This window comes from Anguilla rostrata, chromosome 3 (genome assembly GCF_018555375.3).
Source record: "Anguilla rostrata isolate EN2019 chromosome 3, ASM1855537v3, whole genome shotgun sequence".
Taxonomy (NCBI): Eukaryota; Metazoa; Chordata; class Actinopteri; order Anguilliformes; family Anguillidae; genus Anguilla; species Anguilla rostrata.
This window is the reverse complement of record NC_057935.1, coordinates 70,117,339-70,128,856: the sequence shown is the minus strand read 5'-3', so window position 1 is coordinate 70,128,856 and position 11,518 is coordinate 70,117,339. Positions and strand designations below refer to the sequence as shown.

The 11,518-nt window shown below is 39.9% G+C and overlaps 2 protein-coding genes across 14 annotated transcripts in view; one reads left to right on the top strand and one right to left on the bottom strand.

Moving 5' to 3' along the window:
• The window catches only part of LOC135251784 (uncharacterized), a 128,249-nt gene that overhangs the window by 78,139 nt on the left and 38,592 nt on the right, over positions 1-11,518 (bottom strand). For 7 of the 8 annotated variants that reach the window (XM_064329558.1, XM_064329562.1, XM_064329556.1 and 4 more), the window contains exon 7: positions 237-548. The exons of the other annotated variant lie outside the window; for it this stretch is intronic. In XM_064329558.1, the coding sequence (XP_064185628.1) occupies positions 237-548 (312 nt within the window). The remainder of the gene's footprint in view (positions 1-236; positions 549-11,518) is intronic. 8 annotated transcript variants of the gene reach the window in all.
• The window catches only part of LOC135251785 (uncharacterized), a 23,185-nt gene continuing 14,166 nt past the window's right edge, over positions 2,500-11,518 (top strand). For 3 of the 6 annotated variants that reach the window (XM_064329566.1, XM_064329570.1, XM_064329564.1), the window contains exon 1: positions 2,500-2,869. In XM_064329566.1, coding sequence (XP_064185636.1) covers positions 2,539-2,869 — 331 coding nt within the window. In that variant the 5' untranslated portion in view covers positions 2,500-2,538. Of the gene's footprint in view, positions 2,870-3,505; positions 3,591-6,267; positions 6,362-8,045; positions 8,454-11,518 lie in introns of those variants that run through there. The other 3 variants (XM_064329571.1, XM_064329568.1, XM_064329565.1) reach the window with 3 other exon arrangements.

The window sequence follows — 11,518 nt, the reverse complement described above, 5'->3', positions numbered from 1 at the left end:
CTGGAAGGTGCGATACTTCACAGCTCCTGATCACATCAGAACCTTCTTTTACACTGGACCAGCGAGATGGTTCCACTGCAGGAGCAAAGAGCAATTGATTTTGAGAATACTGTCAACCTTTTCATCAAATCATTGAGAGGGCAACATCTCAAAACCAGTAATTGAATTTAAACCAAAATACAGTCCTCCAAGTCTGTGTTGGGAATTTGACAAACAACATATAAGAGTGAATTTACCTTTTACAGCGAACACTTCAACCTGGGCCAAGCTTACTTTCTCAGGTTTAGTTTGAATAAAAGTAAATGTTCCTCCATCTTCTAACTCCGGTTCCAGATAAATGTCATACTTCCCTTGTTTTGTAATAAACGTCTTCTTAAATTCCCACCAATGATTCCCATTGGGCTGTATAGTTATTATTCGAGTGTTTGTGTAGCTTCCATCATGTGACGTCCACTCCCAGATGAATTCTGTCCCGTTGGTCTCAGCAGGGGCTTGTAGAGAGACCCCCTGTATCTCTCCAGAAAGGCAGTATTTGTACTGTACCAACACTGCAGAAAGAGAAAAATATACCAAATACAGAAATACTACTGAGCACAAGACATAATATTGCTTTTCAGGATGGAGGGGAATTGCAGTTAGTTCATTAAAGTTAAACTTAGATTTATAAATGGAGATAAAAATGTAATCCTTGCAGCTCTGATTAATATTTTTGCTATATGTTACACTGGGATGGGAAAGTATTGCTTGTACTGGTTATAGTCATGGTTTTAGACGCAAGATCTGCATCATTACATTTTTTTTTTGTCCTCAATGTGGTTGTAGCATAAAACCAAGTTATTCTCTTTTGTGGTGTTACTTCCTGTAGTGGAAAGCTGGCAAAACATAAATAGCTTGAAATTAGAACTGTTTGCTGTGCTCTTAATCATAAATTAACACCTTTAGCTTCTGTTAATGTTTTGTATTACAAAATTGTCCATTCAAATGTTTCACGCACAATTGTGGTTAGTGTATGGAGTAACTGTAAGTCTTTTGACTATAAAGTAACTTTATAAAACAACTTCATGTATTTTCATATAGCCCTGAATATATTCTGATTTAATAATACTTTAATAACATTATCATTAATTATTTGAAATTAGAATTTCACATTTAAAACATCTGAGTACCTGCCTGGCATTGGTGCATAAATTTACATGGTGAGCACCATGAATTTTTTAATATTTTTATTTGGTTCCGTACTCCACAATTTTAGATTTGTAATAAAACAATTCACTCACATTTATACATTTTGGTTTCAGCATGTAGAATTTACAACATTTTTTATAAACAGAAGTAAGCTTCACAAGAGTTTCTGATTAGTCAGGAGTGTTCAGTTGCTTCTCTAGTGCAGGTATAATACACCTTTCAGTATCTTGTCTTGGTTCTTGCCTTTGATTGCCTCTGGAGTCTGTTATTGGCATTTGTCAAAATGAGGGCAGTAGTTGTGACAGGGAAAGTCAAGGAAGCCATTATGAGGCTGAGAAATACAAAGAAAAACACCTTATGCTAACCACAACCAACTGTTTGGAACATCATTAAGAAGAAAGAAAGCCCTGGTGAGCTTATAAATCACAAAGAGCCAACAGAGCAAAAAAAATTTTTTGTTTATGTTTTTTAAATTGTTTTTTCAAACATTACGGTGCTTGTGGATCTTTTATTGTAATGGTACAAATCTGTGTCACCCCATCCTTCCCTTACAAGTAAGACTGTTTTTCAAACAAATTGATTCGTTTTTTTTTTAAACATTATTTTCTCCTTTCCCATGTCTTCCCGTGTGATTGAAATATAGTTTAGTTTTCTTTAGTAAAATCAATGAAAAGAATTGTCAATTATGATATTGATCATCATACATTAGTTTACATTTTTTGAGATTTATAAATAAATAAATGTATAATTAAGGCAGAAAGAGGGACTCACCCTTAGCTGAAAGTCTGTGACAGCATCCTGATATCCACAACAGGATCCACAACAGTACCATTGCCATGGCTGATGCCCTATGCAGACCTTCTTACTGATGTCTAACCTTTATACAAGGTATACTTTACAGGAAATGCCTGAACAAAAAGGAAGTACCTCATCTGACATTTGGCTTGACAAGCTGGGTGCAAGCAAGCAAAACCACACTGAGATGCCTTGAGTCTGTGTGCAAATACACCCTTAAGAGCCTGGACAGAAGGCCAAATAGCCGTCACCACTGCTGAGTTTCCACTTCAGATTTGGCTAATGCTAACACAGTTTACAGGCCTGAATAACAGTATATTTAAACACGATGCTTATTAAAGTAGCCATTTAAACAATATTCTCTGTCATCTAATGTAACAGACTATAGCCATTTGCGAACAGTAAGCAACAGAAGCGTTGATTCCAAATCATAAAGGTAGTGCACCTTATAGAGACTCCATGACTAATAATGGATGCTATCTGGATAAAAAAGATTTTTCTGAAAAATAAATAAATAATAAATCCATAAATCCAAAAATCAATAAATAAATAATCCGCATGAATCAATGTGCTCTCTCAGTCTCAGCAGTGCCCCCTGGTGGTCTGTCCAGGAATCAGTCAGTTGTGCTGAACTGTGAGATATCACAGGTGATCGGCTCTGTGACCCTGGCCTGGCTCCGGATGAAGGGGGGCAGGGGGGAGCTCGTAAAACAGGAGGTCCTGAGTCAGGGGCACCCAAAAAAGATGCTCAGTCTCACCCTGCCCATTCTGAGTAGAGACCAGCTGCACTGGGCCTGTGCGGTGTTCACAGAGAGCATGCTCAGAGCACAGGTCCCCCTGCACCTCACACTGCCAGCACCCATCACTGAACCTGAAGAGTCAAAGCCAGGTACTAACCTCCAACCACAGGCACAGGTTTCATTACAACTTAGGGGAAGACACTAAACCACAATGGCTCTATAGTCAAATTTAAAGTCTTACCTGCATACAAGCCAGTCTAACAATCAATCTATAAGAAACCATTGTGGGTGACATGTCTCTCTGTCTCTTCCCAAAACTATGCATATGCCTCCAACCACACCTATGTGAGCTCACTTAAAGGGATAGTTCACATATTTTAGATCCAGGTCCACTGAGTATCTCACGGCAAATTATGTAATAAATCGGGGTACATGTCGGGCTGAAGCCCTCCGAATTTGAGTACACGTAAAAAATGTGAACTATTCCTTTAAGGTTTAAATAAACTCAACAAAAGACACAGATGTCTTAAGATACAGAAGTTTCAGTATGAGAACAGAATCTGAATTGAATCTGAAAATGGATTACATCAGACACATTGAATCTGAGAGCAGACTACATCAGACACATTGAAACTGAGAACAATCTACATCAGACACATTGAATCTGATAACAGGCTACATTAGACACATTGAATCTGATAACAGACTACATCAGACACATTGAATCTGAGGACAGACTACATCAGACTCAGTAACCATATGTTCTCTCTCACACAGGATGGAGCACTGTGGTCAGGGTGGTGATTGTAGTGATGGCCACCCTGGGGATGCTAAAGGTTCTTATGTGGTACTGCAGGAGACACCCAGTAAGTAAGCACACCGGCACTGGGACACAATAGCCAAGTGCTCAACATTTTCCAGTTTTCTACTCTTCAAATTATCTAATGACGAGACATATTCTCCGCCCTCTTTTCTCTTAGGTTTATAAAAATCAACAGACTGTGGTCGCATGTTGGCTAAATAGCATAAACGTTAGAATACGTTAGAATGCCGTTAGACATGTTGTAAGATAAAAAGGTAAATAAGCATAATTAATCATCCAAAAAAAAAATCTCTGAATAAAATCAAATCCAGGAAAATATAGCACTAACGATTACACACAAAGCCACCAACTCTAAATTACAGTTTGTGAGTATTAACGTCAAAGCAGCGGTGATAAGACTAAAGTGTCTGATAAGCATTCACAGAAAACAACAAACTGCTTGTGCATTTTAACCAAGCGGCCAAAACCAGACTTCGTTTTTGAAGCTCATTTCCTGGTGTTGTAGTTCCTGGTTGCTCACTAGCGCCACTACGGATGGCTCCAGTATAGGTGTTTTCATATCCGGTTTCCATGTAAGTCTACGGTACAAATGCGGTCAAAATACAAAGTCAATAATTTTTTCTCATGAGAACAAATAGTCACAATATGTGTATTTTATTCGTCTTATGACTGTCCATGGGTCGATTTCATGATTTATTGTGTCATTTGGGCACTGTTATAATATTTGTTGTGGACCAATGAGGTACAGTTTGCGTCACTTCCTGATTACTGCGGAGGACTAAGCTACAGTAGGGGCTACAGTCTGTGGTCACTGGGGTGGGAGGTGGTGCCTCTTGGCCTTGACATTGCGGCTCCGACCACGGTACACCTGTGCGAAGTCAGAGAATGCAGGCATCCAATTTCGTAGTGATTTCATTATGGCGTGTGCTATTTACAGCTGCACTAGACGAGCCGAGTCATTTTTACTATTTCTTTTAGCCTACTTAACCAAATAATTAGTTGGCAGAAAGCGTAATCAGCTTGCTATATTTGGTAGTCCAGTAGCCTATGCTAAAACAGTTCGCAACTTCGGCTACCAAGCCATTTGACTAGCTAACCCTAACCGGCAAATATTCAATCTGTCAAACATGTTTGACGGCTTGTCAGTTGTGTACATTCCGTAAATGTCTACCTGGGCCATGCTTCACGCATGTGACAAAGCTACTATAATCCCGATTTTGGGATAAACTTTTCAGTTTCACGAAGCGAATTAAGAGTCTTAAGCTTTATTTTCTGAATAACATACAACACACGATGCAATCGCACACACAGAATTTAACTAAATTAACCATCTTTGTAAGACTGGCATTTAGAAAGGAACATGTTTTTAGCATTTAAGAGACCGACAAGAGTATTTAAGACAGTGGTTCTCAGAATCGCTCCTGTGTATATTGGCTTTTCTCCATTGGTTTTGATGATTTACAAAAAAAAAAAGCCTAATAATAATTAGAAATTCAATGTACATTATTTTTGTCTTCATGCACCAGGTGGAAAACTTGCTGTACAAAGTGTGTTGTCATATTTACACGCCTGCAGATCAGTTATTAAAATACTTGGTAGATTTGTTAATCACCGCTGACAGTGTTAATTTTTATTCGGTAGAAAGTGACTTCCGAACGATCTAGCGTCACCCAGCAAGTGAACACCACAAACGGCGATGGAGTAGCCTAGCTAGTAGCAGTTACCGGCTCATTTACTGACTGGCGAAAACCTACGACGATAACTTGCTCGGTTAACAGCAGGCCTACCAGACAGTTATACGAAAATAAGCCTAGTCAAATCACCAGTAGCCTACACATCTCTGATTGATTGACCATCAGTGTAGTCGATGTTCTTCCCCTGTGGTTCATATTGCTAATGCGTGAGCTAACCACGGATAGCCTACCTAGCTCACTGACAAGCTGATATGCTAGCTAAGCATAGGCCTATTCGTTTTGCTGAGAAACATAAATTTAAGATAACTGAACATAATTGTATTATTAATGTCATACATATAACGTGATTACATGACATACAGTCACAGATGGAAATTAAACTCTGTAAACATTTGATAATATATTTTAAAACATAACGGCAGACAGTCAGCTAGCTTCAAGTTAGTTCTGCAATCGTTCGTTCAGGTTGATGGGCTTTTCCGCACCGGACTGTCAATCACATTGTAAAAATCACAAGACCGCTTAACTCTATGGTTTTGGCTCCAAATCGACAACATGGCCGCGCCCGCCATTGAGCTTCAAAACGTGTTTTACAAACCCACGGAGAGTAAATGGGTGACGTCACGGTAGCTTTGTCCATATTTTTTACAGTCTCTGATTTTACTGAATCGTGAGTTCTTTGGCTATTAGATGTGCCTCACTGTTGACCCTACAGTGGACAGGATTCAGTAGTAGAGCTTCCAGTGTGCTTTTACTCAAATGTGGATTGTTCAGCCTTGGTCCTGAACGATAATACTTAGCAAGCATTCGGTGAGAAAACACACTGTAGTGCACATTTTAAGGCTTTATGCCGAATTAAGACAAGAGTGGCAGAGGCACGCACATCTGTATTCCTTAATTAGGGCAGGTCTGGAACCAAACAGTAATCAAAGCTACAACGAGTCAATTTGAGCAAAAGTTGCCACTTCCATGTTTCCGCAAATACAGTTTTCGATTAAGACTGAACACTTTCCCATTTCCCCTGTTGCAGGTCAGCTTGACAACCGAGAGTCAGCACAGCCTGAGGAGTGATTATATCAGCAAAGCCCTAGAGGACCAATGCAATGGAGAGCTTCCCTCCTACAGTATGTACAGCTCCCAATGATGCGTATAAATACGTCTTCAAGCTGTGCAGAATTTAGCCTTCAAAAAGGAAGAGAACGGATAGGAACATATTTCAATTTTAATAAAACATGAAGGGCATATTGTAAATATTTTAATTTTAAAGAACCATTATTACATTACATTACAGGCATTTAGCAGACGCTCTTATCCAGAGCGACTTACACAACTTTTTACATAGCACTTCACATTGTATCCATTTATACAGCTGGATATATACTGAAGCAATGCAGGTTAAGTACCTTGCTCAAGGGTACAACGGCAGTGTCCTTACCCGGGAATCGAACCTGCGACCTTTCGGTTACAAGCGCAGTTCCTTACCCACTGTGCCACACTGCGTCCCGTTAGCGCTTGTCAAATATATAACAGACACAGCCATCTCCCATTTCACCTATCATTAACAAAAGGGTTTCAGTCTACAGCTGACTGGCTGATCAACAGGAACCATCAGAACTGTCGTCTTTCCTGATTGATGTGCGTTGCTATGCCAACGCAGAAAGTATTTATGAGCAACCAAAACATCCTTTTCTGTCTTCCTACTCAAGGATTCTCTGATTATGTTGTTATTATTCAAAAACTTACTGTTTTACTGCTTCACACGGATCTCACAGATTGTTAATTATTCAATTTTGCTGGATTTAGCAACATCTGTGGTGACTGGTGGTCAGAAATGTTTGTTTTCACGCTCCAAATGCCATAGTTCAAATCTAACTGAAGCTACTTCTAGACTATTTGTCTACCAATGCAATTTATCGATAAACACTTCTCTCCCTGTAATGTTAATATACCAAGCCAGAACAAAGATGGGGCATTCTATAGCCTGAAGTAAAAGTGTAATATGCCACAAGACACTCTAATGAGCACTGTCTGGCTATGGTGGTGTGCTCTTTAGTGTTCTCATCTCTGTTGTTAAGAAGTATACTTTGTATTTTAAATACTAAAGCAGCTGTGAAAGGAACTGCATCATTAATCATTATACGAACCCAAAATAAAACACAGTTAGTGACGGTGCCACCGGCAGCACATGCAGTGTTTTCTGGGCCGAATGAACCATTTCCCGCAGGCCTCCACCTGCAGTTACCACAGTAACCACACCTCTATTCCAAAATAGCTTTGATAAAATAGTTTGAACTTCCTGTTTTTTTGAGCCATTTCCTGTGATGTATACCATGTTAAAAGGCTGGACACCAGTAAAAAGGGCTGTGCAGGGCATCAGCCATGGCAATGGTGACTGCCACACACAGAAAAGCAGAGAAAAGACTGTAGCATGCTGCATGCAAACACAGCAACAGACAGCACATGGTCGCCTGCTACATGTAGCAATCAACATGAAAGTCAAATCATGATGAAATAAATAGAATAGCATCAATTGTAAAGCGCTTTGGATGAAAGCGCTATATAAATGCAGTCCATTTACCATTTAGCCATGACCTAAGTGTACTGGCAAAGGAGTGACGTGATGGGCAAGTTTGTGTGGTGTGATGCAGGGCTGGGAGTGGCTACTGATCAGGTGGCGAACAGACAGGAAAATCAAAAATGTTCTGCTGTTTATTTCCTATAGGACCCAGCAGAATCCTCCAGCAAACAAGAAAAAACGCCAATCTGGCAACCAAACCCTTCTCAGGTAAAATAATAACAAAACTCAGACGCATCAACTTACACCCAACACAGTCCATCACACCATTCCCCCTAAGCTCTCTCCTTTAGGCCTGAGCACCAGGCCTTTTATTAGGCCCAATGATCAGGTAATAGGCCACAGCTGTAGTGACTACGGTACAGCACTGATGTGTCCATATCTGTGTGTGGGGCTGGTGCTGCCCCCTAGTGGACAGCAGCACCCCAACTCCCTTCCTGGCACCACAGTGGCTAGTGGCAGTGTGGCTAGAACTGTGAGGTGCTTTTCCTTCCTGAGTGCAGTGGGTAGCACTGTCGCCACAGAGCAAGAAGGTTGTGGGTTCAAATCTCGGCTTGGTGTGGAGTTTGCATGTTCTCCCCGTGTCCACGTGGGTTTCATCTGGGTACTCCAGTTTCCTCCCACAGTCCAAAGACATGCAGGTAGGCCAATTGGAGACTCCAAATTGCCCAAAGGTATGAGCGTGCGAGTGAAAAGTGTGTGTGCCCGGAGACAGATTGGCGACCTGTCCAGAGTGTATTCCTGCCTCTCGCCCAATGCACGTTGGGATCGGCTCCAGCACCCCCCGTGACCCTGTATAGCGGGTTTAGATAATCTCATAAAAAACATGTTTTCAACGTACAAAAATGCCAAGTTACTCAAAAGTATTGATATCAAAATGACGCCAAGTTACGGTACTACAAACAATATAGGCTATCTTGCCTCACCGAAATTACATAAGATGTATTTCAAAGCAATGCTACCCAATATTTCCTCAATTCTTTCAAGTCACTTGGCCCTGTGTTTCGTAATCTTACCATTTTACAATGTCATGCAAACTTTGTGTCAGATCAAAGTGTCAAATATTTCGAATTGCCTCATGGAACACGTTGAAATTCATGTGGAAAACTGCTGGTCAGTAACTACAGGAAGCACATTTCTCCAGAAAACATATGTTTATACTTGCTTCTGAACTGAATTTCAGTAAATGTACAAGTGATTGTATATTTGCTACGTACAATAAATACTGCATGTAAAATAAATATTGTACATACATACATAGATAACTTCTTTATCCCCATGGGGACATTTCCCTCGCAGCATGTTACATTCACATTTACGTGAGTAGCTGAGTCAATATGTTTGTTTTATTTTATTTTTTTGTGTGAACATTCTCAAAAGCAGTGTGTTATATTTTCTTTCATTGGGTCAAAGTTTTGGTATATCGCCAATTTAATATTGAAGGAATGAATGTGCAAATAGCTCCGGTTTACCTATTGTTGCAGGGGGGGCTTTTATTATTGACGCACAATTGGCTGCAGAAGGGACGTAGTTGTAAAAACGCGGCAGAACTTGGACAACTTTTGTGCTGGTAGGACGTGTTGTGATACTCTCTCTCCTTTGAATAATCTAGCGTGTTTACAAGTAATATAACCTGGTTCAAAGTGCATGGAAATGTAAAGATACATCATTGCTAATGTTTCCTTGAGTTTGTCATTGAGTTTCGTCAGAAAAACGGACATTATTGCTGTTAGATCTGTCGGAGATTTTCTCCTCAATTGCATATTTCCTAACTCGCTGCAGCTGAATGAGAGAGCCTGTTAACACTGTGTGTACTGATCGTGCCCCGTGCTGCTCTTTATAGGTATGTTGCAGTGTTAAAATTGTTATCAGTGATATATTTTGTGTACTTTTATGGAAGAACTGCACTGAATGAGTAGCTTGAATTTGGAGGAAAAGATCGGTTTTATTTATTGTGCACTTGTTATTTCTTTCATTTTGCAAAGATGTTTATGTTTAATTCTATATGTAAAGTGAAGGATAATACCTCTAGTAAAACAAGTTACATTTTGTTTTAATGGGTATTAATGTTACTCACTGGATATTTGCAATTTCTTTTGTTTTTAATGTAACTATTAATTTCAAATGCACATGCAAAGGCATGCATTCTTGTCACTGTGCACTCATTTTATTTGTATTATTTTGTGTATTACAACAACAACAAAAAAAGCAGAACTTGGACAGCTTTTGTGCTGGTGAATGAGAGAGAGCCTGTTAACACTGTGTGTACTGATCGTGCCCCGTGCTGCTCTTTATAGACCATTAAAGTGCAGATCCTTCCTGAAGCCTGGTGTGACTGGTCTCCTTGAGCAACCATTCTGCAGCCGCTACACGAGCACACACTTATACCAAGAAACATACTATCATTCACGCAACAGAAAGGCTGGGCAGCGAAATACATACATACCAATACAAATTGGACATATACACACCTATTCAATCAATCTTGACTGTGAGAGAGCCATCCACACACATGTTTGGCCTGTCCATGTAGTGCATGCTTATACACACAGGGCCAAGTGACTTGAAAGAATTGAGGAAATATTGGGTAGCATTGCTTTGAAATACATCTTATGTAATTTCGGTGAGGCAAGATAGCCTATATTGTTTGTAGTACCGTAACTTGGCGTCATTTTGATATCAATACTTTTGAGTAACTTGGCATTTTTGTACGTTGAAAACGTGTTTTTTATGAGATATCATTTCTTTTTGCAAAGCGTTTTATTATGAGAGTGAGAAATGCGAAGTGACCCTGTAAGAAACGGTTGTGGATTATGGCTATCCTTGTGTGAATTTGTACAGTCTGATGAGCGTGTACCGTTTAGCAGTTTCGGTGCGCTATATATGTAAAGCAGTGGCTGTGACAAAGGGTGCGGTGGCGTAAGTGTAAACGCATCAAAAGCGCAGGTGAAATATGGCCAGTGTATGTATGTACTCACGGATCCATCCATCCAACGAGCCTTGATTGACAAAAGAATCAGCAAGCCCATAGAATTAGAGATCCCTAGGTCGCAACTTGTATATCCTTCTGTCCTGCTCCGTTGTCTGTAATTTCGTGGAGATGCACTTTTAGTGTTTGTAAGGTTTATAAGGCATTTTATAGGCTTATCTGCAGGTAGGAATCCTCTTCGCTGTTCTGCTAAGCTAGAACCGGAAAACTTGATAGTGGAGAATAGGAGCAGACGCATATGTCCCAGCAGGCTTTGCATATGAGAAAATAACAACAGTGTGAGATAAATTAGCAGAAATTATGAAATTGCGTAGTTGAAACAATGTTTTTAGCAGAATGGGCATGTAGGTGAAGGTTGACATGATCACAGACTATAGTGCGAAGTAGCCTAAATGAAGTGACCATGAGCGAGCTTTGTTTCCTTATCGAACGGTGTATATAACAGTCTGTATAAAGCATTGATCGTTAAAGTGGAGGGTTAAGTAACGTGTGAAATCTATTGCACTGATATGCTTTTGTCTTGTTCAGTACTAGTAGTTATACTTATGAGTGAGTCATGATTTTAAATGTAATGTTTTAATGGGGAGTTGCAGAACGTACGTACGTAGTAATTGTATGTGGCTAGATAGAGATCAGGGCGAGGAAACATGAATGTAGAAACGTGGTGTTTGCTGATAAGAAGGTTTTGTACGGTAGCCAAGTGAAGAAATGTAGTTA